The sequence below is a fragment of the Gobio gobio genome, assembly GCF_949357685.1.
Source record: "Gobio gobio genome assembly, chromosome: 7".
NCBI classification, from domain to species: domain Eukaryota; kingdom Metazoa; phylum Chordata; class Actinopteri; order Cypriniformes; family Gobionidae; genus Gobio; species Gobio gobio.
The window spans coordinates 15,317,323-15,345,296 of NC_137103.1; the positions used below are offsets into that span (position 1 = coordinate 15,317,323).

The 27,974-nt window shown below is 38.0% G+C and overlaps 1 protein-coding gene across 3 annotated transcripts; it reads right to left on the bottom strand.

The window, feature by feature from the left end:
- Positions 1–8,167: 8,167 nt before the first annotated feature.
- Positions 8,168–27,868, bottom strand: LOC307129835 (membrane-spanning 4-domains subfamily A member 4A-like). 3 transcript variants are annotated; one of them, XM_079822600.1, is made up of 10 exons: positions 27,743–27,868; positions 27,497–27,535; positions 25,759–25,831; positions 19,048–19,258; positions 18,589–18,699; positions 18,431–18,499; positions 15,467–15,646; positions 15,080–15,193; positions 8,744–8,824; positions 8,168–8,572 (listed from the first exon to the last, which is right to left on the bottom strand). In XM_079822600.1, the coding sequence occupies exons 4-10, from the start codon at positions 19,231–19,233 to the stop codon at positions 8,498–8,500; spliced, it is 816 nt and encodes a 271-aa protein (XP_079678726.1). In that variant the 5' UTR covers positions 19,234–19,258; positions 25,759–25,831; positions 27,497–27,535; positions 27,743–27,868; the 3' UTR covers positions 8,168–8,497. The 3 variants fall into 3 exon arrangements, with proteins under 3 accessions (XP_079678726.1, XP_079678727.1, XP_079678728.1); XM_079822601.1 differs by lacking the exons at positions 27,497–27,535; positions 27,743–27,868 and having other exon boundaries at positions 8,169–8,572; positions 19,048–19,326; positions 25,753–25,885; XM_079822602.1 differs by lacking the exons at positions 27,497–27,535; positions 27,743–27,868 and having other exon boundaries at positions 8,189–8,572; positions 25,759–25,875.
- Positions 27,869–27,974: the final 106 nt, after the last annotated feature.

Below are 27,974 nucleotides of genomic sequence, written 5' to 3' on the forward strand. Positions count from 1 at the left end.
AGCAGAACTGCTCCAAGTCCATCCTTTGAAGCATCACTAGATACTTTCACTGGAAGCTCAGGATCAAAGAATTTCAGCACTGGTTCTTTAACTAGGCTGTTCTTGAGCATGTCCCATTCAGTCACATGTTCATGCTCCCATCGCCACTCGGTTCCACTTTCCAGCAAACTGCGCAATGCCTTTGTGTTAGCCGACAGATTTGGAATAAATCGTCCCACATAGTTGACTAAGCCTAATGCTCGTTGCAGCTCAGTCTTTTCTTTGGGTTGTGGCATTTCTTTTATAGCTCTTATTTTTTCAGGGTCTGGCTGTATTCCTTCAGCAGACAGTCTGTCTCCCAGGTAAGTAATATCTCTCACCCCAAACTGACACTTTTGTTTATTTAGTTTCAGTCCTGTTTGTCGTGCTCGTGCCATCACCTTTCTCAGTCGCTCATCATGTTCTGCCCTTGTAGCACCCCATATGACTACATCATCCAGGAAGACTCCCACACCTTCCATGCCACCGGACATTTGTTGTATAGTCCTGTGGAAAACCTCTGGAGCTGAGGCTATTCCAAAAGGCATTTGTAGGAAGCAATGTCTACCAAAGGGAGTGTTAAATGTGCACAATGCTGCACTTTCCTCATCCAATTTAACTTGGTAGAACCCTGATGATGCATCAAGCTTGGAAAAGAATTGTGCTCCAGTCATTGCGCTTGTGATGTCTGATTTAGTTGGCAACTTAAAGTGCTCTCTTTTTATCCATTTATTCAGATCTCTTGGATCGATGCACAGTCTCAGATCACCGTTCTTTTTTTCCACAATGACGAGAGAATTCACCCAGTCAGTAGGTTCTTCTACTTTTTTCACTATCCCTTTGTCTATCAAGGATTTCAATTCTTTTCTCAGTCTTTCTTTCAGGGCTAATGGCACTTTCCTTGCTGCATGGATAACTGGTTCAGCATTTTCTTTCAGCCGTATTTTGTACTGATTAGGTAGGCAACCGATACCCTGGAATACATCCTTGTACTCTCTCACTATCTCAGTGGTAGAATCTGCACATATGTCCATCTGCTTGCTATGTGCTGCGCCCCTAGTGGTCACTAGAGCGCTATCAATGACATGAACTCTCTTTATAAGCCCAAGTCCTTCACTTGCTTTCAGTCCTAAAATCGGCTGTCTATCCTCTTCAACTAGAACAAACAGTGCATTTATGGTGCGTCCTTCTCCTGAAAGACTCGCCCTGAAAACACCCATATATGGGATCGGCTGATCATTAAATGCCCTTAAGTCCAATTTCTTGGGTCTCACTTTTGGCTTAATGTTCATCTTGTTATAGTATTTTCTCGGCAGGACATTTACTTGTGCACCTGTGTCGATTTTCATTGGCACCGTTACACCATCCACTATCAAAGGTGCTATCCATTCATCATTATTACCATCCTTATAAGTCAGAATTGCTGCTTCGACATACAGTGGTTCTCCATCCTCACTGTCACTTTCTTCTTGTTTCTGACCGACGACATGTACTCTTTTCTTTGTGAAACAGGACTTGGCAAAATGATTTTTTCCTCCACACTTTCTACATTCTTTGCCATAAGCTGGACATTCTCTTGGAGCATGTTTACTTCCACATCTATCACAGTCTCTGCCCTGTGGTTTCCATTTGGATTTCTGTGGCTTTCGTTTATCAAATCTCCTTTTGTGTTTTTGCACCGTATCCACAGCGGCAGTTTCACTTTCGTTTTCAAACGACTTCAATTGTATCTTCGTACTTTCTGCAGCCTGACAAATACCAATTGCTTTCTCAATGGTAAGTTCTGTTTCTTTTAACAACAGCATCCTTACTCTCTTGTCCTGCACTCCTATTACAATCTGATCCCTGATCATGGAGTCGCACAGTGTGCCGAAATTGCAGGATTGACTCTTGAGGCGCAAATCTGTCACATACTGTTCTATTGATTCAGTCTCTTTTTGCATTCTGTTTCTGAAGACATACCGTTCATATGTTTCATTCTTTCTCGGTGTGCAGTAATCCTCAAACTTGCTCAGTACCGCGGGCAGCGTGTCTCTTTCTTCATCCGAAAACACGAACGTGTTGTATACATCCAGCGCAGCCCGTCCAGCTACAGTTAGCAACAGAGCTATCTTTCGTCGATCGTTTCCTTCGTCGAGTCCTATAGCTAACAAATAAAGCTCAAAACTTTGCCTAAAGGCTTTCCAGTTAGCGTGGACATTACCCGTCAACTTCAGCTCGTCCGGTGGGCGTATATTATTCATTACACTCATGTTTTACGAGTTTACTCCTGGTACCATGTAATGACTGCACTATTAACACAGACTGCCATTCCTCAGAGTGCTTTATTGATCTTGCTCAGTTTACAAGCAACATAAAGAAACACAGCTATACGGCGCCCTCTGTTGGTTAACTGATACAATAGTCAGTATCAGTACACAGTCGGGAGCTTCTGCTCAACATCGGCAGAGCCACATCTTTAGAGATAAACCTCACGCACGCCGAAGCTCGGCCTTCACCATCCCCGACCCCCAGTACTGCATCTGGCCCACAGCGGAGGCACCAAATGCGGCGTGAGATTAAGCAGAAGGGGGGTAAGCGTGAGGGTATCCGGCTAGGCTAGCCAGCTATCCCCACAATAAACTGGATTACATTCGATTACTGCTGGTGTGTTTTTGTTTGCGTACTCAATGCGCGTCACTGGCGCTTTTCATATGATTGGAACATATCTAGAAATAATGCTTTAATCAATACTTACTAACTCGTTCATCTCGCTGTAATGGTACATTGCATGTGTTACAAAGTTGGTAGAATAATGATGAAGACGGACTTGGCGTGACTGGGACTCGTGTTTATTCAGAACTCTCAGATACAAACACAATAAACTCGCGCTGACAAACAGCGCTCTCATAACTCAGTAGTTACTATAAATAACTTTGTTAGCAATCGCTCCGTCTCCGTGATGTCCGGTTCGCGAACGAATCATTCTTTTGAATCGGTTCTTTTTAGTGAACCAGGGTTCTAAATTAACTTTTTTTATCACCAGCCAATGTGGCTGGTAACTTTCTAAAGTTACCAGCCAATCAGAATATCCACTAGCCAATTTTTTTGCAGTGAAAATAAGAGAAATTATGAGTGCCACTGAATGCATTTGATTATTTTATTAGAATTGCTGGCATGAAAAACACAAAGTACAATACAAAAAAATATACACAGAAAGTGCAAACATTTAATTTCAAGTTTGGGATCTATCTATCTATCATTTGAATAGCATGTCTTCAAAGCTCTTCTTCTTCTTCAGAGGTGCCATCAGAATCTGAGCCACCCTCTGTTCCTTTTGTTCCATGTTTGCGCACAAAGTCAGGCCTGCGTGAGCGCAAACTGTCAGCATGCCAGATGTCAATGGCTTTGGTTGGGTCAAAGTCTTTGATGTCAGGTGAGCACTGGGTTTTAAGGAGGTCAGAGAGGGTCTCACCTTTTAGGCGTGAGCGCCAGTCACTCTTTACCTGCTTCATAGCACTGAACCCTCTTTCACAGTCAGCTGTAGTTGCAGGGATGGTGAGGAGAGCATCAAAAAGATCAAGGACATCAGGACACCGATGGCGCAGCATTCTGTTCACAGTAGGCCAGGTCTTCTCAAAGGTTCCTGTAGCAGGGTGAGACAGACAATATGCATTATGCATTTGCAAACAATTATACATTTTCAAATGCAACTTTAGTTATTAAAAGATGGCATTCAAATTGGGATCGTGCCTTTAACAAAATGTTAATTAATCTGATTCCTGATAAACAAAATAAAACTGTCTTACAATATTAGACTTTTCTATAGAGCTTGGGAACTTTTCAAGCACTTGTTTAAAAATGCTACTGATATGGTACATCAGTATGAATTTTTTTCCTCAAACATCATTCTCCAAGTACCTTGGCTGAATCCTGCTGTGTACAGTTCAGACTTGAGAATTGTCCATTGATCAGGGATCAACTCCACATCTACTCCAGCAGACAGTAAAAGAGGTCGGAAGTGACTGATGAGTTTGTTTACCTCTTCATCACCAAAATCTGAGAACAATGGGGAAAACATTAATATAAAGTTAAGCAGTTGTCTTAAAACATAAAATGCGTAAAGATTTGTTCATTACATTTGAATTGCTAACCTGAACTCGTGTCTGCCTCTGGCCAGCACTGGAAACTGGTCAGCTGCATAGCCTGCAGGACACCACTGTTCACATCACTAAATCTAACAGTGATGCACCGGCACAGAGAATCGATTAGCTCATTCTTTGCCTTGTCATGCTGGTCGGCATCAGTAGGCTTCAGGAGGACTCCCTCATAGGTGTCTGTGTCCAGCACTGCTCTCAGCTTAGGCCCAGGTCTACAGTTGTGCAGAGATGGATGGATGAGCATCTTTTTAATTATTTTTTATTTATACTGAGATGAAAACACACCAACACAACCTAAAATCAAATCATAAATTGTAGGATATATAATACATACCTTGACTTGTACTTTTCTATGACAGCCTGAGTGGAGGAAAGGCAGCTCTGAGCTTCAGCCAGGGTTGACACTGACCTCTGCAGTGACTTGGAGAGGTTGCTCAGTTGATAGATGGTGTCATGGAGAAGGCAGCAAAATCTGAGCACTCCACCATCCTTGGCTATGTTGAGGAACCCCTTGGCTTTGGCCCTCAGAACAGCATTGATGTTCGTGGCCTCCTGGGACTACAAACAAAACAACTGCATTATATCAGACAGCATTTAAAACTGATGAAGAGAAAAAGAAAGCAAACATTAAATAATCCATCTACACTGCTGGTTTTAGTAGGCTATACATTAACATACCTTCTCATCTAGGTGGTGTACAATGCCAGCATATCCCCTGAGAAAATGGTCTAGTGCTATGAAGAGATGTGGTAGCCACCGGGTTCCACCTACTCTGGTTGGCATCAAAGCCTTCATGTTCAGCTCCCTGAAGTGTTGCTTTAGGCTGGCCCTGTTCACTCCACTCTTATGATATAAGGTGTAGAGTCCACTCAACAGGTCCTCAACTTTCCTGGCCATCACATTTTTCCTTATTCCGTCTGAAAAGGCAAGCTCTAGCTTATGGGCCATGCAGTGGATCCCCAGCACATTAGATCTGTCTGCACGCAGTTTTGTAACTACACCATTTTTTACCCGTCATTACAGATGCTCCATCTGTGGTGATTGCAACTAGCTTGTCCTTCCAATCTGTGCTTACTCCATTTTCCATTATACTATACACTGCTTCAGCTATATTTGTAGCATCTGGCTTTGAGACAGCTTTTACCCCGACAAAATCAACTTTGACCTTCCCCTTACTGGCACTCCTGACGTAGACCATTTCTTCTTCCATCACTGCACTGTCCAGGGATCCATCTGACATGACCGAGATGAACTTGCCATCTGATAATCTTTCCCTCATCTTTCTTCTCTCATCCTCTGCTATGTAGTGGATGAACTCTTTTGCCTGGTAGTCATTTGTGTATGTCTCTCCTATCTTCAAGCCTTTCTTCCTGTCCACCCTGAAATTAATTTTCGTGTAACACCACTGTTAGCGCCTACAACATAGTACATTTCAGTGATATTGTTTTTTCAATATGTGTTTTCATCTGTGTCTATGGAAGCACTTTGAATCGTATTAAATGCACTGTTTCTGAAACATGTTAGTAACGTTAATTCACTTACTCACACATCCATGCGAAGTCGGTGAAAGGCCTGCCCTTCTTTCCGATGGCGTGAGCATTTCGAAAAAGTAGCTGCATCTTCTCCAACTCAGACGTCTTCAATAAAGCGAGGCTTCTCCCAGCAAGGCTCTCTTCAATACGACCTGTCTTGGCAGTTTTAACCCTTAGGCTCTCCTGATGACTTCGGGAACTCTCATGGTCCTTTACTGCCTCTACTTTAAAATTATTAGATCCTACTACGAAATTGTTTGTTTTGTTTTTTTCTTTTGCGTACATGCGGCAATCCTGACAATACATGACGACATTGTTGTGATCAAACACTAGCCATTCACGACCCGTCAGCCATTTGGCATTAAATTTTCTTTTCTTAGTTTCTCTGTCGATACCCTCCTCATCTCCTGCCTCGTTCCTCTTCTCGCCCCCAGATGTCTGTCCCAACCACCGCCGCATTTCGTTTAATATTAACCTAACGTTACTAGCCAACTCCGTTCGTCTTATTTCTTGTGTTTTCTGTCTATTCGTTTCCATGGTTTCTCGCACTGGTTTAACTGCGAACTGCGCACAGCCAATGGGCGTATGAAACGTCATCACGTAGCATTACGGCAGTGTTGTTTTTTTTTATTTTATTTTTTATTGAAAATCAAACACAAGCTACGGCACAGTGTTCATGGGAAATGTAGGAGATAAGTGACTGAGAACAGAGCGGAACAGAGCCTTATGTATCATGCATGTAATGCCTCATGCATCACCGGCCAAACTGGCTAGTAAGTTTTTATTAACACCCGCCAAAATGAATTTTAACCCGCATTTGGCGGGTTGGCGGGTGTTAATTTAGAACCCTGTAGTGAACCGAACCAGTTCACCAAATCGGACTGAATCCTTCTAAACGGTTCGCGTCTCGAGTCAGCGCTGATCCATAATTTACTAAAGTTACTAACTTTCTGACATGAGTGACAGCCCCTCCGACTAGAAATAAACTAATAACCTGAAGTATATGCTAGTAACTACAACAGTTCACCCTGAACTGAGACATGCTGAGAGAACTGATGAGAAGTGAACTCAGGTCCGTCTCTCTGGCAGGAGCTCGTGCGTCGTAGACCTCGTTAAACCACGCCCCCTCCGCTCATTTCAAATGCAAAGATGTCAGCCAATCACAACAGTGGGCGTTTTCACTGAAGTCTCACAGCAGACACACCTCTTGAAACAGGGCATTCAGCCACAGGGCAAACAGCAGTATAGAAAAAATGCCTTTTATTTCTAAATTATGACATTTTATGATGTAAAAATCATACTAACAATATAAGTACACCTCAGGAAACACTATAAAATAATAGAAAAATGCCATGCCATGGGACCTTTAATGTTTTGTTGTGCATTGTGTGACGAATAACGTAAGTGGCATTACAATCTGAGAAATTCAAAAAGGTTAGCAGTAGTTTGCATCCCTGGAAATAAATGTCAATTTTTTTTAACATTTTGACTCGTCATGTTCAGCTGTTTATCTTACCTCGGCTCGCATTCAAGCTGCTCGGTTTTTGTGGACAAAAAATCCCGCCTCCTTCGATTTGATTGGATATCTCAAACATTTTGACATTGAGCGCTTTTAGACCACTGATACTGATCAGGCTAAATAGATTAGAGTTTTTCCCTCAAGTGGGCCGCGTGAGCCATTCGTCTGGGCTGACAGAAGGACATAGACTAGGTTAATGTACTATTATTCATTCTTCATATACATTTATGTAGCAACGGGCCGGCCCACATTGTCCAGTGGCCCACCGGAAAACTCCTGGTGCTCCTGATGGCCAGTCTGCCTCGGCAAGGCTCTATCTTGTGTTGCACCAAAATACATAAGTGACCTTCTGATTCCTTACACTCCCCAAAGAACTCTTAGGTCTTGTACTCAGCTTCTTTTAACCGTCCCACGTTTTCGCTGTAAAACTAATGGTGGTCGGGCCTTCTCTGCTGCATCACCTAAACTCTGGAACAGTCTACCCTTCGATGTGAGATCTGCTCCTTCATTAGCCAGCTTTAAATCGGCTCCTAAATCTCATCTGTTCTCTCTGGCTTTTGATTAGATCGATATTGGTAGATTTTATAATATTTATTCATTTGGATTGTATGGGGTCTAATGTGTATCTGCCTTCTTTCTTTTTATGCTTTATTTTAAATGCACTTTGCCTTACTGTACAGCACTTTGGCGTAACTATGTTGCTTTTAAATATGCTATAGAAATAAAATTTGACTTGACAAATGAAGAGGACCCTTTCCATATCTTAATCCTGTCACCTGAAATGGATGAGTGTGAAGGTTTATTTGATGTAATTAAGTTTTAATGATAAATCTGTCTGTACTGTATGTCCTACAGGAGATTGATATACTTCTGCCAGGCTGTTGTTGTAAATAAGAATTCATTTTAAAGTGACTTGCCTGGTTAAATGAAGGTGAAGGGTAACAAAAAAAAAAAGACATGAATAAGTATTTTTTTTATTTGGTATACTTTATTCTTACAGATTATACTGTATTAAGTAAGCAATAGTTATTATAGCAATCCATAACAATCTATACAGTTTCCCATTAATGATTGGGCAACTTTCTTGACTTAACTAAAGAAAGTGAATCATGAAACAGTATCTAGTCTTGAGTAGTTTTTTGATTGTTTAAACATTTGTGACAGGTAATTGTTATTTTCTTTGTTTTCATGTTCTCTTGTTAATTAAAGGACATTAGAGATAATGGACAGGACATCACTGGGAAACCCATGTGTCCCACCTCAACTATGTTGACTTTTAATATTCATATTTATTTAAATTCACTGTATTGTGGAGGATTTTCTGCAGGAGGGTGATACATGGCAGGGTTGCTGACCACAGATATCTGAAAGAGAAAAATGTATAGGTTTAGTTTCCTTGCTTACAGATTACTTATTTATTGATACTATTAAACAATTCATGCACCCAATACTTAACGATTTACACACTTACAGTTCAAATATAGTGACTACATTCATTTTTCATTTTTAGTGGGGGTTGGGGGGGCTTCTCTTACCTCTCTGTTGTTAAGATCTTGGAAATTATTGGGCCTAAAATCACACGGGTGTGGAATTATAACTTGTGGAACAATCGGCACCTTTGGAAAAATACACATGTAAAGTTTTATGTCTTCTTACTGTGAAATGCCACTGTCAGACTGTTTCAGTATTACAGGTTTATAGACATCAGTGTAGTAGAAAAAAAAGCAAAAGACAGAAATCCTTCTGAAATGGCCTGGTGTGGAAACACAACTGAAAAACCACATGAGATGCAGATGGGAATGTTGCTGTTTTTGAAGCAGTTAAACTTGAAGTTTTGCTATTAGTAGAGACGTTGCTGCTGAACACTGTAATAATTCATACACAATTTCCTCAAACCTCAATTACTACTAAATGTTTTGGAATTAGGTATGTGTATGAAAGTATTTACAAGAAATGTGCTTAAAATGACAAAAACTTGACAAATGTCTTGAAATAATGTTTTAAAGGATGGACAAATTGACTCCATTGAATTATGTTGGCTTAAAGCACATACTGATAAACTATTTAAACTTCTGAGACTACAAGTTTGTGACTAACTCCTCCTAGAGCTTTATATCTACAATGCCCATCAACCAGAGTACTATACCCTCTGTCAAAATTAACAAATTTGTATTTTATTTTATTTTATTTTATAAGTGGTTTACTTAAAGGGTTAGTTCACCCAAAAATGAAAATTCTGTCATTAATTACTTACCCTCATGTCGTTCGACACCCGTAAGACATCCGTTCATCTTTGGAACATACAGTCAGGTCCATAAATATTGGGACATTGACACAATTCTAATCTTTTTGGCTCTATACACCACCACAATGGATTTGAAATTAAACGAACAAGATGTGCTTTAACTGCAGACTTTTAGCTTTAATTCGAGGGCATTTACATCCAAATCAGATGAACGGTGTAGGAATTACAATAGTTTGTATATGTGCCTCCCACTTTTTAAGGGACCAAAAGTAATGGGACAATTGGCTGCTCAGCTGTTCCATGGCCAGGTGTGTGTTATTCCCTCATTATCCCATATTATAAGGAGCATATAAAAAGTTCAGAGTTCATTTCAAGTGTGCTATTTGCATTTGGAAACTGTTGCTGTCAAACCTCTCAATGAGATCCAAAGAGCAGTCACTACCAGTGAAGCAAGCCATCATTAGGCTGAAAAAACAAAACAAACCCATCAGAGAGATGGGAAAAACTTTAGGTGTGGCCAAATCAACTGTTTGGAACATCCTTAAAAAGAAAGAATGCACCGGTGAGCTCAGCAACACCAAAAGACCCGGAAGACCACAGAAAATAACTGGTGGATGACTGAAGAATTATTTCCCTGGTGAAGAAAACACCCTTCACAACAGTTGGCCAGATCAAGAACACTCTCCAGGAGGTAGGTGTATGTGTGTCAAAGTCAACAATCAAGAGAAGACTTCACCAGAGTGAATACAGAGGGTTCACCACAAGATGCAAACCATTGGTGAGCCTCAAAAACAGGAAGGCCAGATTAGAGTTTGCCAAACGACATCTAAAAAAGCCTTCACAGTTCTGGAACAATATCCTATGGACCGATGAGACCAAGATCAACTTGTACCAGAGTGATGGGAAGAGAAGAGTATGGAGAAGGAAAGGAACTGCTCATGATCCAAAGCATACCACCTCATCAGTGAAGCATGGTGGAGGTAGTGTCATGACGTGGGCATGTATGGCTGCCAATGGAGCTGGTTCTCTTGTATTTATTGATGATGTGACTGCTGACAAAAGCAGCAGGATGAATTCTGAAGTGTTTCGGGCAATATTATCTGCTCATATTCAGCCAAATGCTTCAGAACTCATTGGACGGCGCTTCACAGAGCAGATGGACAATGAGCCGAAGCATACTGCGAAAGCAACCCAAGAGTTTTTTAAGGGAAAGAAGTGGAATGTCAAGCAATGGCCAAGTCAATCACCTGACCTGAATCCGATTGAGCATACATTTCACTTGCTGAAGACAAGACTGAAGGGAAAATGCCCCAAGAACAAGCAGGAACTGAAGACAGTTGATGTAGAGGCCTGGCAGAGCATCACCAGGGATGAAACCCAGTGTCTGGTGATGTCTATGCGTTCCAGACTTCAGGCTGTAATTGACGGCAAAGGATTTGCAACAAAGTATTAAAAAGTGAAAGTTTGATTTATGATTGTTAATCTGTCCCATTACTTTTGGTCCCTTAAAAAGTGGGAGGCACATATACAAACTATTGTAATTCCTACACCGTTCACCTGATTTGGATGTAAATACCCTCAAATGAAAGCTAAAAGTCTGCAGTTAAAGCACATCTTGTTCATTTCATTTCATATCCATTATGGTGGTGTATAGAGCCAAAAAGATTAGAATTGTGTCAATGTCCCAATATTTATGGACCTGACTGTAAATGAAGATATTTTAGTGTAAATCCGATGGCTCAGAAAGGCCTCCATTGGCACAATGCACTGTACACTCTCAAGACCCATAAAAGGTACTAAAGATGTCGTTACAAAGTCTATACAATAACTTTATGAAGTGCCGATAATAGTTTTTGTGCGAAAAAAAAAAACTAACTAAATAACGACTTATATAGTGATGACCGATTTCAAAACACTGCATCATGAAGCTTCGAAGCGTTATGAATCAGTGAGTCGAATCATGATTCGGATACCGTGTCAAACTGCCAAACTGCTGAAATCGCGTGACTTTGGCGATCCAAACCGCTGAATCGTCGTTATTTAGGGTTTTTTTGCGCACAAAAACTATTCTCATCGCTCCATAAAGTTATTGTAGAACCACTGTAGTGAGATGGACTTTTTAACGATGTCTTTAGTACCTTTTATGGGTCTTGAGTGTATTGTGCCAATGGAGGCCTTTCTGAGCCATTGGATTTCAACTAAAATATCTTCATTTGTGTTCCGAAGATGAACGGAGGTCTTATGGGTGTCGAACGACATGAGGGTAAGTAATTAATGACAGAATTTTCATTTTTGGGTGAACTAACCCTTTAACAAATGACAGCTTAAATTTCTGACTACATAGTAAAATAAGTAAATGAATTAAAACAAATTTTTGTGGTGAGTAATTAAATGTGCTGAATCCCAATAACAGTATGAGGTGATCTAATCTGATCTGATCAGTATAAATGACTGGACAATAATAATGACTGTAAAAGAAGTTTACATTCATTATTATTGTAATGTTATGTGGTTTGAGACACGAGGTAAATTAACGTCGATTGGATGAATATGTTTGGTCCTTAGACTTCCTCAAAAGATATACAGAATGTGTGTTTTAACATTTACACTTCTAATATCGATTGCTATCTGGATGTGAAGAGAGTTTCAAATAGTGTAACAAAGTGTTTTAAATCAAATTGCCTACCATACCTTTAAGGTTAACGTCAACTGAACATTGATCATGTAATTTTGACACTAACAACATGGCCACCTTGGAGAAGACCTTCAGATTTTTCTGACTTGGTGTGTAACAGGGATGCCACAATTCTCAATATAATATTGAACCGTTCGGTACGGCATTCACGGTTCAATACGCGCTTGTGAATTGCGTTTTTTTTAGGTTTTGCATTGAATTAATAATTTTTCTACAAATTCCATCAATTGCCTCCATCCCAATTTACTGAACAACGCGAAATACATTCCCATCACACGTTAGTGGTAGAGTTATACTCACAGAACTCTATAGATATTCACAGTCAAGAAAGTTCATTACTTGCATGCGTTTTAAAGCCTTGCCGGCTCATTCGCATGCGCGCTTTTCCGCCTGTCAAACACGAGATTACTGAACTAAGTAGTCGTCTTACTGCGCTAATACTGTCAAATACACACAAGGTTCACATAAACACAGTCCGTTATGTCTAAAGTGAAAGTAAAATCGCGTGTGTCTGTATATTAGATGCACAGAGGTCTTAAATTGACAGCAGTGCAGTAGTGAACACGCTCTCCTAAAAGGGACAGTTCACAATATTGTCATTATTTACTCACTCTAATAATGTTCCAAACCCGTATTCATTTCTCGATGACAGAATTTTCATTTTTGAATGAAATATCCCTTTAATGTTAATACATCAACAAAAGACAAAGAGAAAATCACTCATTGCTCTTGACTGAAAAACTAATACAGTATAGCTTTAATAAGAATCAATGTATATTTTATAGTGAAGTCTATGTAGTGTTTTAATTTTACATTTATTCATTCAATTTCATACTTAAATGCTGCTGTACAGCTCTGAGCTGCCAGTGTAAATCTTTATATATATATTTATTTTATATTTTACAATACACTAGGAATGTGTACAAGGGTTTTTTTTAAAGTAAAGTTTTAAGTTTAAGTAAGGGTTTTCAATTCTTTTAAGTAAAATAAAGAAAGAGTATTGCAATAAAAAAATAGTATTTTTTTCTCCTTAACCTCTTACTGTTCCTGTTGCCTAAGAATAGAATAACAAAAAACTGATGTGACAAGCCATCAGAACCGAACCGAACCGAAAACCGTGGTTAAAAACTGAGGTATGTATTGAACCGTGGACTAACTGTATTGTTGCATCCCTAGTGTGTAATATCTTTTCTAACTGATCTGACTTCGTATAAATTAGAGAACTCCAAATGTTTATTACATTGGCTGTAATACTAATGCTGACCTATAGAGGGGGCCACAGGATACACTATCAGTTAAAAATGACAAATAAAGAAACATCAGTAGAGCAGAAACTACTGTCAATGCAGTTCTGTGATTAATCAATAAAATAGCTTAAAAATAGTTATAGCATATGTCTTTCTGTTTGTGAAGTAACTAAAATCCACAGCTTCACTATAAGTAGAGAGCCAACACATAAGATTAATTCACAAACACAACCATTAAAATATACGATTGAGTGAGTCTCTCAATTGTCCTCAATGTGAAAAGATGAATCTCAAAATTATAGTCACTGCTGAAAAGGGCTCAAATATGCAGAAGATGCTGGAAAACTGCAGGACCTGGAGGATTTTTCTAAGAACATTGGGCAGTTTAACTGCTCAGGACATACAAGTGACTCAAGAACAACTATCACAAAACAAAACAAAAAACTGTCGTGGATAATCCAGGGAACGACTCACAGTATTAAAGGGGTCATGAAGCTTTTGACAAATAAGAGGTCATCAGACTGTGAATATCCTGTAAGTTTCAGAACTGAAAACTTCATTGTTAGTCCAATGAAAGCTTTTATTGACACCAGGCCCAGCAAACGACAGGGTTTTCAAAGTGGGGATCAATGACGTCAAAGAGAGGCAAGCATCGTCCCTGCAGAAGAAAATCAACGCCTACTTCATCACTGCCTGTTTAGCCACCCCCCACCCCCCCCCACCCCCACCCCATCACCACTGATTCATGCATGTAACATAGGCCTAGTGTTAAACCAGATCGAGCTACCAAGCAATAAACATGCCGTTGAAGATTACAAAATATTGTGCAATGCCTGGGCTTGTACAGTATTGCAACATGTAAGTAACGGTGTTCATTCTAATGCCTGATCTGAAATGTAATGTTTCATTTAGTCAGATGTTCTTAGTCTGCGTGTCAGTAAATCAAACTAGTGACTAAACGTCATCTTGCTTTGTTTCTCCTAGTAGGCTGAATCTGTTATTAAACGGTGATTAAATTCTATAAAGAAAGCGATCAAAGAAAGCTTCCTTTGCAATCGTTGGAGTAGCGCGTGCTGCAGCTGTCAATCAAACAGGAGAGTTTATCAGTGACTCCCGTTTTATTCAACATTCTCTTATCTATATCAGGTTTGCACTGTTAGTGAAGATGAAAGCATTCGTTAGTGTACAGAAACTGAGTTGCAATGATGAGATCACTGCTTTCACACGCTCAGCATGTGTGTGATTGCTACAATGTTCCTCTCTGCTACCTTTCATGCCACAATCTTAATATAATGCCATAGATCTAAATATAATGCCTGCCATAGATCTAAAAATAATGCCTGCCATAGATCTTAATATAATGCCATAGATCTAAATATAAAGCCATAGATCTTAATATAATGCCATAGATCTAAATATAATGCCATAGATCTTAATGTAAGGGATGATTCAACTTCCAAGGCACTCGAATGGTGTAGAAAAAGTTAAAAAGCCTTTAATTCACCATGGCTTATTCTTTTAAAAACAGGTGACAAGTAAAAATACACAATTACAAAATATAATGAATTGTGTATATATTTTTTTCTTCTTCTTTTTTTTCATTCTTTCTTACATTCTATATGCATATCTGAGGGGATCAGCTGACAAAAAGGTTTGTGAACCCCTGACTTGACACATCACTCACCTGAGGAGCACAGCAGCAGACAGCTTTACAGGCAAACGCTGACAGATAGATGGAGATGATAAACTCAACGAAGGCGAATAGCAACAATACAGTACCGGTTCCTGAGAAGAGAGTCTGAGAGAGACTTCAACATTAGCACAAATAATAATGAGGAAAAATAATTAATAATCAGCACTCATACAGTATAGGTCAAACTGAGTTTACAATTAATGTATAATGTCAATGTTTGCATTGTGAATGATCAGTAATAGATCTATAAACTACATCTGAAATGTTGAAAAAAAAGACTGGACAGATAAGTGCAGATTGAGGCTTGACTTTTGACAAGTGTACTGACCACACATTGTAATTACTAAATAAATGTAAATATAAAAGTTGGTGACATACCTGATACTTTCTCATTTCAGTATGATAAGTTTGATAACAATTATAATTATAATCATAATCATAATTGTTGCAGTTGTACATGATGCCCAATGGCCCTATACCCAAATCCACTGCAATTATGATAAAGGAAATGCCTGCAGTTATAGCACTGAAAATGTTCATTACAAGCGAACCTTTCACCTATAGGTGGGGGGGAAAAAAACATAAAATGGATTAATAAATTAACAAAAAATTGCTTGTTAATGTATATGGAAAGGTATATGGAGTGTGATAGAAAATACTACAACTAATATATATATATATATATATATATATACATACACAACTGTGAACAGACAGCAATTTACACTGAACGAAATTATAAACGCAACACTTTTGTTATTGCCCCCATTTTTCATGAGCTGAACTCAAAGATCTAAGACTTTTTCTATGTACACAAAAGGCCTAAATTCTCTCAAGTATTGTTCACAAATCTGTCTAAATCTGTTAGCGAGCACTTCTCCTTTACTGAGATAATCCATCCACCTCACAGGTGTGGCATATCAAGATGCTGATTAGACAGCATGATTATTGCACAGGTGTGCCTTAAGCAGGCCACAATAAAAGGCCACTCTATAACGTTTTCAGTTATATACTATTACATTGGAACCTAGATATAACAATTTATAAATTTGTAATCTCACACTAATCAGCATCTTGATATGCCACACCACAAAAGTCTTTGAGTTCAGCTCATGAAAAATGGTTTGAAAAAATGTTGCGGTTATAATTTTGTTCAGTGAAAGTAGGAAGGCAAACAAACTAATGACAAACACCTGTGATTATTAATGAATCTCCATAGTAACTAATAAGTGGTTGGAACTAGACAAAGGACAACATTGTGACTGAAAATAACAAACTAAAAGTCCATGAAAATTAAACTAAGAACAAAAAAAACAGAATGTTTGTGACACCGCAAGCATTAATTATCAGGGTCCAAGCATCAGTGAGTGCGTTTACATGCATGTTCTTAAGCCGATTATGCTTAATAAGCCGACAATGAACATGGTCATGTAAATGCGGTAACCTGTTTTCTTTTATCGGAGTAAGGTCATAAATGGCTTAGGCATAAACCGGTTGGAACAGGTAGTTTTTTGCCTCTTATCCCGATTTCGCGCGGCATGTTAACGTATTAACCTGCTTTCTGTCGGCTTATTGAAGTGCGCATGTGTGATAGGTGACAGAAACGCATACTCAGAGCAGATTTAAACACATCTAGACAGAGCGAGCATTTTGCATGAAAGAAAGAAGGAAATATATCACTAACGTAGACTCTTTTAAGACCCAGAAAATTGTAAAAATGTGTTCTCATCTCTCGTGCAGTAGAAGTGGTTCAGTCAAAATGCTGCATCTGTAACCGCATGAGAGCGTATATGAGCCGTTAGTTTCCCGCTGACACATTTTAAACTTTATTTAACATCACAACTGACATAACATATGGAATACTCTGAGTCAGATACGGAAATTATTATTTTTGACGTCACTACAAGGAAATAATCCGATTTATGAATAAAGTCATGTAAACGCGGTTTACTTGCGTTGTCAGTTTACTGGTTTGCATGTAAATGGGGAAAACTGGTTATTTCAGTAAGCTGATATTTGTGAGTTATCAGCTTACTGGTGTGCATGTAAACGTGCTCAATTATCAGGGTACCAACACCAATGGCTCATGTGGATGATAAAGGGATATTACTGAAATGTATGTAAAAATTTTTTTTAGTTTTTACAAAGTCCAGTCAATCTTCACTGATAATTTAGGTTACAGCAAATATGCTGGTGTCAAAAGGGACAACTGGAAATCCTCCCTCTTACAGTTAGTTATGGGGTGTATGTGGACTTGTGTTAAACATTGACATTTAGATGAATTGCATGTCATATTACGTCATAAGTCAATTGTGAGTATGAAGTTATCATTTGCAGCTCAATTTTCTTTGTCCAGAAGTATTTATATATTATGGTTCTTTTTATTATTTATTGCAATATATGTGTGGCCTTCTAATCTTTTTAAACGGTGTATTTGTGTGAACTGTTGTGCTTTAACTCTAATATCAACACATTAATAAATACAATATCAGCTCAAAAGTTAACATTTATTTTTTCCCCACAAAATGTGGTACACAATCGTTTTCACACTATGTACAAATGTGTCAAATTTCATAAAGGTAGGCCACTCAGATTTTACATTATTAGACGCTGAAATTATTATAAGCATATTGCTGAGTCAAAGTTATGTTATGACATCCACCAAAGAAGATTCATATTCATTTTCAACTTTAGCGATCCTTCAGTTACAGTGTTAAGGAATTTCAGCTGTAGCAGATCCTACAGGTGTGACACCATTTGGTGTAAATTCTCAAAATGTTCTGTAGTCTATAAGTTTAAATAAGTTTGTGTTACGCTCAAGAGATAAATATTAGTTAATGACGTTCAATTCACTTATATTGTCACAGTGATTCGATTAATACACACTTTTGATAACTTTTTTTCATCTGTAGCTGCAATGTGCATAATTTAGTGAATATTGGACCAACGGCCTAGGAGTTTGAAAATAATTTTATTCCAGGAAATTCAAAATGGCAGAAATTTTTATAGACAGAAATTAAATCGGAGATATACATTCAAGGATTCAATGGAAAAAAAGAATATTGTTTCTGACCGCTACACCAAAATTGCGAATTGTATTATTATTGCGCCACCGAGTGTTGGAGAGAGTGTGCCTGTGCACCTGAGTAGATCTGCACGTTTGAGTCATTCCTGACAAGTTTGGGTTCTCTACGAATTACAGTCACTAATGCCCATACACATTTATGGCACAAAAAAAAGGAAGAAGAAGAAATCAGTACAAACACAATAGAGTTTCAGTACTTCTGTTGCTTGGATCCATAAAAATGCTGTGTACAAACAAAACACAAAGTGTGTACATACCAAACACATACTGGAGGGTGAATTCAGTTTGTTTTTTGCAGCAATGGAGAGTGAGCCTGCAATAATGTACTGAGAGCAGAGAAAGACAAAAATCACGACTGCTGAATATGTAACGTGTTATAAAAGACACAACACTTAATTGTATAAATGTTTCTTACAATGATAGATCCCCAGAAAGCAATGCCACTATAGACAAAGATGGATCCTGCATAAAATGCAGACACAATGCCAAACAGTAAAGTCAAGAGGCCAATCATTATCTGGACAGTCTGTGAAGGACAAGAGAGGCTTTTATAAATAATGTAAAACAGTATTACATTTTGGGAACAATATTTCCAGTCCCAATATCTTTTTGCAGTGTTATCCATTATTTTACATTTTGATAGTCTGCAACTCCTAAAACATTCTTCTCTGTGACTGATAAACTATAAATTAATTTACTCTGTAAATGATAAACCTGCTCTTATATTGCTGTCTTTCCTGCATTGTCACCAAGGTATTATGTCACATTCTTCAATAAAAAGTGTATGTTTTGTAATGATGTGTGTACCACGCCATTTTAAGAATTTGTTAATCCTAGCACTGACATACACATAAACATATGAACAATGTCTTACCCCAAGGGCTTTTGGTTGACCTTTCAGAAATGGCTGAATTGCATGAAGAGGTGAAACTCCCGCTGGCTGTTGTCCATAAACAGTCACAGGTGCATTTGTCCCAGCTCCAGCTGCTGTTGCTTGTGTTGGTGGTTGAAACTGGATGACAAACGTCGAGGGGTTCATGGGTATGACAGTGTGGGACATTGTTGATTCAGAATCTGAAAATGACCTGTACAAAATCAGAGTAAATCATTTAACAATCAGTATATAATTTGTCGTATATGGTAGTTGAACAAACTCAACAGGGTTACAGGATTAGTTTCGAGGTGACAAAACCAAACCAATCCAGTCAGGCTTTGTTGATGATCATCAACTATCAGTAACGACCAGCCAATGCTGTGGATCAGTGAAACTGGGATTCACTTCTCTCTTCTGCAGAATATTGCGAGATTGAAAAATATAAAGAATTCAGCAAGAAGAAAAGAGCTGTCTGTGAAAGAGCACAACTAAAAGGAAAATCTTGTTAGATCAGTGCTATATCATAATTATCACTTGATATGTAGTGACCTTTAATTTGGAGTAGAAACTAGGGCTTTATTCCATCAGACATGTCACTTTGCTCACAGCTGATTGATCCAATTTCGTTTTGAGATCTCTTACCTGGAACATAATATGCCCTGGATCATGTAACCGTGGAGGGCAAGTTACTATGACAATGAACATTGTGCCTAAAAACAAGGGTTGGCGCAAACTAAACTGAAACATACTTGGTGATCCACTAAAGTCCAAGTCTAAAACCTCAAAAGACAATAAAAAACTGAAGTATTCATTAATGTGTTTATGTTGCACTTCATAGCAAAAACATTTTCATGCTGGAAAAAACTATGATCTTAATGACAATTTAAAATACCATAGTGAAAGCAGGTAACAATCTTTAGGTGATAACAGATGAAACCGTTTGTGATTAAGAAGTGTAATGAATCTGCGACTATTAGCATTCATTGTCCACTTGTCAAATGAATTTCCATAAAATAGCATTGTTGTGTTGTGACTGTACACTCACGTAAACACATTGTCACAATCACCATTGAGAGTGCCCTGTGATAACTATCCGAGGGCACACTCTTTGATGTCATTCCATCAAAGACTAAATTACCCGTAATACTCTCTTCCCGGACTCATCATCCCTGATTACATCCACCTGTGTCTCATTACCCTGTTCACCTCACCCTATCCACAAGTTTCCTACGCCAATTGTGTCAAAAGTGGGAGCGTCTCCCGGCTCGACGTAAACAAGCAGGACTTTATGTATTTCCATCGTAGTTTATGCGCACATTTTCGTATCAGATAGAAAATGTATCCGACTCAAATGAACACATACGTTTTTTATGCGCATTTATAGAATTAAAGGGTTAGTTCACCCAAAAATGAAAATTATGTCATTAATTACTTACCCTCATGTCGTTCGACACCCGTAAGACCTCTGTTCATCTTCGGAACAGAAATGAAGATATTTTAGTTGAAATCTGATGGCTCTGAAAGGCCTCCATTGGCACAATGGCACTTTACACTCTCAAGACCCTTAAAAGGTACTAAAGACGTCGTTACAAAGTCCATCTCACTACAGTGGTTCTAAAATAACTTTATGAATCGGCGAGAATAGTTTTTGTGCGCAAAAACCCTAAATAACGACTTACATAGTGATGACGATTTCAAAACAAGGCATCATGAAGCTTCGAAGCGTTATGAATCAATGAGCCGAATCATGATTCGGATCGCGTGTCAAACTGCTGAAATTTGGCGATTCAAACTGCTGATTCGACTCACTGATTCATAACACTTCGAAGCTTCATGATGCCTTGTTTTGAAATCGGCATCACTATGTAATTCGTTATTTAGGGTTTTTTTGCGCACAAAAACTATTCTCGCCGATTCATAAAGTTATTTTAGAACCACTGTAGTGAGATGGACTTTGTAACGATGTCTTTAGTACCTTTTAAGGGTCTTGAGAGTGAACCGTGCCATTGTATCAATGGAGGCCTTTCAGAGCCATCAGATTTCAACTAAAATATCTTCATTTCTGTTCCGAAGATGAACGGAGGTCTTACGGGTGTCGAACGACATGAGGGTAAGTAATTAATGACAGAATTTTCATTTTTGGGTGAACTAATCCTTTAATGCGAATCTTAGTGTTTCCATTCAGCATTTTTTGATGCGATTTCCTAAAATGAGCATAAAAATAGGTGGATGGACACATAGCTCATTGACATTCAACAGTTGACAGTCATTTAAGCTATCCAAATTTGCTAACGATGTGGGAACACAACCTCAACAAACTTTCAAAAGGGTGAAACAACAGTACCTTTACCTTCTGCAATAGTTGGTTGGGTGGATGACGTGAAGTGGCCTTGTATCGCATACGGTAGCATTTTTAGCTATTTTCTAGATTCAGTAGCCTGTGATGGTACGGCGAGGAGCAATTTGAAAAGCTCAGAGATGTATCAGTATCTGTCGGAGACGATCTAATAGCGGACATTGAGCTGAGCCTGAGCCCACACATATTCCGTCAAGTCAAGTCAACCTTATTTATATAGCGCTTTTAACAATGCAGATTGTTTCAAAGCAGCTTTACAGTGTTAAAAAGGAAAATAATGCAACAGAATTTTATTCAGCCGTATAGCCGTTTCGGCGAAAACAGTGATGTCATCAGTTCACTTCAATTATCATACAGTGACAATGTGTGGGCTTTAGATCAGAAATTAGATCTGTAATTTAGTTGGTAATTTATATGGTTCATTTATTTTAATAATAAGATTTATTTGGATATTTAGTTGAAAAATGTATTGGCCCCAACTGAGCAAGCCAAGCCAGAGGCGACAGTGGCAAAGAAACCAAAACCCCATCAGGTGACCAAATGGAGAAAAATAAACCTTGGGAGAAACCAGGCTCAGTCGGGGTGCCAGTTCTCCTCTGGCTCTCGAAGGTATCACAAGGCATCGGTGCTAGCATCAGTGACAGGTGGAGTACAGACAACGGGTTGTTCATGTATTGCAGGGTCAGGATGCTGTTGAAGTCATGCAGCAGCTTTTGTGGAAGGTCAGTAAAGTAAGTACAATTAAGGGCACGCAAATTGTATTGTTTATTGTAATATTGTGATATTATTAAATGAACTAATAAATGTACTAAACTGAAATGTTTAGTGTGTGTCATTCATGTTGCAAATGTTGCTTCACAGTAACCTTCACTTAACCCTTGTGTCACCATCTGATAAAAATTTTTTTTTGTAAAAATGATCATTTTGAAACCTTGCCAATGATCCGAAAAACACTTAGTGTGCGTCTCAATCAGCTCCCTAGTTCAGTAGTCAAGGCACTGATCAGGAAATAAGTCAATAGGCTAATTCTCTGACCAGTGCCCTGACTACTGAACCAGGGAACTGATTTAGACGCACCTCAGCCTCTTCACTAACTAGCACACAAAATACCATTGATATACTACTTCCGCCGCACCGGAAAAAGGTGGATATAAGCCTGGTTATTTCAGTCATTCATTGCGAAGTCTTTTTTGTATAACTGCATTTCTGAGCGGTTTCCCTGGTTTCTTTGCCTGTTCCGTGGATTATCCTTTTGCCTGTCTGAAAGGACCGAAGGACCGTGTAGACCCACTCTGACGGTCAAACAAAGTAGAGATAGCCCTGGTGGTTCAGTCCAGGAAGATTTGTCTGCAAGGGTACTGTTTAAACGTTACCTGACAAATATTTTTAAAGTAAACCTGACTCTCCATTTTCTGTGCTTTCAATTCTCATTCCTCTCTAGAAGTCACTCTTTTATAGCTGTTAGTATAAGCATACAGACTGTGACTATTGGAATTCATGGTTTCAATGATCCCATTATCCTTTTGGGTTTTCTGTGACTTTACTATAGCGATAATAACTACTGATGGGTGGACTTCGAGGGCTACATTACGGTCACGGCACATGTAATCACCTCTGAGTGTTGTGCTTCAGACTCGCCTGCTTTTAAAAGCACACACTTGTACACATATAGCCATAGTTTTAAAATTGAGTGGCCGCATGAAAGGGCCACTCATTAGCATCGCTATCATTACTGACAATGCACACGACGTTCACAATAGTTTACCTGTTTGAGATTAAGTGTATATCCTAATACTTTTATTTATTTATTAATTAATTCCTTTTCATATAGCTGGCTTTAACCCATGTCTAGAGAATCAGAGCATTTTCATTTCTGGGTCAATTATTGTTTAATACAAAGTACTGCAATATAAATTGTAAACATTGCTTAGAAATGTATAGAGTAGAACTGAGACTAAGTGAGAAAGCTAGTTTTCAACAGAGAAAGAATAAAATATTAATATATACCAAAACTCTTCTTACTGAGTGGAAGTATAAAATTAACTGCACTATGATCTACATTTGTATTATTTTATCAGATTTGTGAGGCCATTGCAGATATTATTGCAAAACTCTTGATTCCCATTCCTAAAGGAAATTCTGCTTTGGAGGTCAAACATGTTTTGAGTCCAAACAGGGTTCCCATTCAGTCGGTCACGTTCGACGTACGTCTCCGTTCCCTCCTTCAGGGAACGAGGGTTACCATACGTAACCGAGACGTTTTCCACATTGCTGATACATTTATTAGACAAGTAAAATGACATACGATATTATGTCTTGTTTTCTGGAGAAAAGACAAACATCAAAACTATTTGAGGTTTTGCTTTATAAAATTGTTGAAACAATTATCTGTCAATGGGGTAAGACAATTAATCTTGTTTCCAATTTAATTACTGTAAAATATTTTGTAATCTGAACTTCACTCTGAATATTTCTCACAGATCATGTGAAAACGATCTTTTCAGGCAGAGACAGAACATTTCAGACTTTTTGCCCCTTTCTAAGCATAACTTTTGTCATCTCTTCCTTTGTTTGGGCCTTCAGGCGGTGTATCCTGTTGACCTAAGGTCTGGTTACACGACGACAATGTACTTAAAACAGACGGCAACGTTGTCTTAAATGACTAAAAAGGCTTATTATACATGCCAGGCCAGTAGTTGGTGATTTCAACCAGCGAACAAATAACACGCATGCGTAAACATGTAATATGCATGTCCATGCCGTCACCGTTTACACAAATTCACGTTTTTATTGTTTACATGGAGACGATAAAAGCATCGTTTTCAAAACCTTGCACTTTGAAACCCATTTTTAAAAGCTTGCATTTTCAGTCCTCCAAAACACCATTGTCGTGTAAATGAATGGCCAAAATGCATTCATTTTTCTGTTTTCAGTTGAAAATGGTGTCACGTAAACATACACCCATGCTGTGTTCGAAATGGCCCCCTATACCCTCATTCACGATTCCCTACATTACTCCACTAATATAATCCACTTGAAGCAGTGAATGAAAACGAGTGAGTGATTCAGACACTGAGTGCGGCGGAAGGGCTGTTGCTTTTGCATGGTTTGTGCTTGCTGTTTAATAATTATTCGTATCAAACTGGCAGCTCCAGTAGTAATGAAAAGATGTATCTTGATCTCTGTCATGAGAGAGTCAAGACAGTGAAGTCCAAGTCAAGTTCAAGTCTTAAATAAGTCATTAGTGTTCTTTGCCCAATTTAGTGTCTCAGTATTATTTACTATAGAAAATATATTTTATTTTCGCCTATATTTCATGTTTCTCTTTTAACTTTCTGTACCTATCTAATTTAAAGTACCATATGTTTTTTTAATACTGTAAATGCAAGACAATCATGCCAGTTAAGAAATACCGATAAGAAATACTGTTGATAAGAATAAGAAATACAGATTTCTTATCATACACATTTCTTATCAATACGCATGATAAGAAATACTGTTACAAATGTTACAAATACAAATTTTTTAAGTTAAGAAATTTAAAATTGAAGTCAGCAGAGCTGGCAGATTTTTGTTTTGTACTCATACATCTTAATCGCTCTTAACTTTTAATTGAAAATTATCATGTTATCTCAGATTAAACATTTTAGTAGTGGAAATTGGCTACTTTAATTAGCTAATTCAATAAATGCAATGCTTAACAATTACACAGTGCTTAGATAGCATTAGCATAGCGCTTGCTGAATGAGGACAACAAGATAAAACATTTAACATGTATCTGTTCTCAAGCTCCACTCGTCAAATGATGGTAACCCTCCAAAAAAAAAAACAATTTAACAGAAACTCTTCTAAACTAGCATAACAAAACATTATACTAAAATCTACACCTTAACATTAATCTTGCACAAAAATAAATAAATATATAACTTCATTTCAGCATTTACTCTCCCTTTTGAGTGTCATAGAAAAGCATGCTGGGAAATGGAAATCCCAGCCCAGTTTCAGTTAAACTTAAGTTTGTCAACAAGTTCATAAAACTCAAAACAATGAAACAATTCAGAATACTCAGAAAACTCAAAAGAAAAAGAAAGTTCAAAATACTCGTACAAGTTAATTTGATAGAACTAATTTGTTTAATTTGAGTTGCTGTTCTCAAACCAATTAATTATTTTGAGTGTTAGGGTTTACAGTGCAGCTTTCTGTAATACACTTTCAAAGACACTTGATCATCTGTTTGATCATGACAAAGGTTTAGATAAAATCATCAAAATGACTTCAGCGCAGAAGCACAGTTACTATTAACACTTTGTAAGATGACACACATGCATGAAAACAACTAAAGATGAAACGCTCACCTTAAATAATATTTGATAATCTTTCTTTTTCCTCGTCTGAACTGTCGTGTTGAACAGCAGCAATTTTTCACTTCTACCAGATGAGAAGAATGATAGTCAGACACTCAACTCTGATCTGCTTTGTTATTCAGTAATTTCACATGAATCCTTCATTCTCAGGAATTCTGCTGACCTTTATCAGAAGTAGTTTTACTAGTTTGTGAAAATGTGCTTTGCATGTCAAACATGTATGAAGTGTATCAAGCCCAAGATATTTATAGTGTTGTGTACGGCTTAATTGGATAGTTATGTTTTCACAGTAAAAGATGAATTTTTTGAGATGTAAAAACAGCTTAATTTTGTTAATATGAGACAGTTATGATTCATACAGGCAGGTATATACAAATATATTGGGATGTTAACAGAACGTTATCATAGTTTATCACAATCACACTGAGCATCTACAGCACCTGTGTAACCCTGGAGGAGGAAATTTCCATTCTAACTCTAACTCGATTCTGCTTCTCTGTTTGTGATCAGATACAGAAACTGTATTTAAGCCGTTAAACTCTGGCAAAGTTTTCAGTCATCCAGTTATCGAAATAATTCAAACAAACAGTCCAAAACAGCGCTAATGTAAAGAAGGCCAGGCTGATTACATCAGACATATCAGAGAGAATAGAGACTCACATCGCGTTTTTAGTGAATTGTTCATTGTTCATTCCAGTGTGTGCTTTGCTTTAAAACACAAGCTCTGTCGTAATCTGCGATTGTTTCTGAAGAGCGCAATTTTGGTGTCGTACAGGAAGCGCAGAAGTGTCTGATGCACAAACAACAAACCGTGTGAGTGCGCGCTCTCGATCACTGATCTCACACTGCATTTATGTACAGACACACAGTAAATTTGCGTTGTTTCCACACTCACTCAGGAAGGATAATGTTTGATTAGTCATGTATCGTAGGTATATGCAATCAAAACGGTTGATTTAGGAGGTTTTTTTGGCGTCTCCGCGTGGTCCTGTTCGGTACCGCAGCTTGACTCGTCTAAAATTAAAACAATTTTGTTGTTGTTGCTCGGAACACACACTATACACTGTGAATTCTATAGGTTTTTTTTCTGAAATGTTTTTTTTTTTTTTCATGGGTGCTTAGGTGTGTATAAATGTATTATATAATATAATTATATGGACTCCTTATATTTGGTTATTTGGTGTAATTTTGGAGTATCCGATGATCTTTTAAGCTTGCAGAAAATACGTTTTGTGAGAATCACCCTTCAATTTGATTGTTTACTTTGCTGGATATAGCAAATGATGACAAAATTGATGTATTTAATGAGAAAAATGGCGTATCATTAATTTCAAGATAAGCGTGCAATTAAAAATGTATCGATAGACAGCCCGATCTTGATATCTTGTTTGTCTGCTCTTTATAGTTTTACTCGACAACACACGGTCTACTTTATTAAGTCAATTTGTGTATTGTCCTATATTAAAATATTAATAACAATAACATTAAAATAATAAATCATTTATCATTGGAGTGTATAACAAAATATGCATTATTGTTTCTTTATTGGTGGAGTTTAAAAAATTCCATCAATTCCCTAGCCAGTTCAACCAATGAAGAAATAATAGTATATTTGCTACGGAGAAGCAGAAGATTCTGCTTTTCATTTGTATGTAAACTTGGTTGTTCTTTGAATTTCCAGTGATTGATATAAGTTATAGCTTTGAATAAAATTATAAAATGTACTTGCCAGATCTCTCACAGTCTCAGATCCACTCGATGGTTCCCACTACACATGAACAAAACAAGAGAAACTGGTTTTCAGGATGAGTCATGATATATTAAGTATTAATGAGTCGGTCATCTATACACGTACACACAAACAACACAAATGCTACAACTGAGCCACACAGCCTTTAAGACATTAACTCTATCAATATCTCTGTAACGTGTAAGCAGGGATGAAGCAGAGTGAGAATCCAAATGCAGCACGAACATTTATTAAAAACATAAACCGAGATAATCCAGGAGTCCACAAAATCCACAGAAGGCAGGCAGAACCAATGACAGGAACACATGCAAGAACAGCGACCGACAAACAACAACTGAAGCACTGGGGTATATATACACAAAGGGAAACCAGGTTTACACGATAACAAGAGGGAGTGGCTAATAGGCAATACCTGGGGAAAAGTAATCATCCATAAAGACTACAAAGAACTACAAAA

Coding starts and splice junctions, on each gene's coding strand:
- LOC307129835 (XM_079822600.1), bottom strand. CDS start 19,233: ATGTCCCACACTGTCATACCCATGAACCCCTCGACGTTTGTCATCCAG. Junction 18,500..18,588: donor CTTTCTGGGGATCTATCATT/GTAAGAAACATT, acceptor CTCTGCTCTCAG/TACATTATTGCAGGCTCACT. Junction 8,825..15,079: donor TCTGCTGCTGTGCTCCTCAG/GTGAGTGATGTG, acceptor ATTTTTCCAAAG/GTGCCGATTGTTCCACAAGT.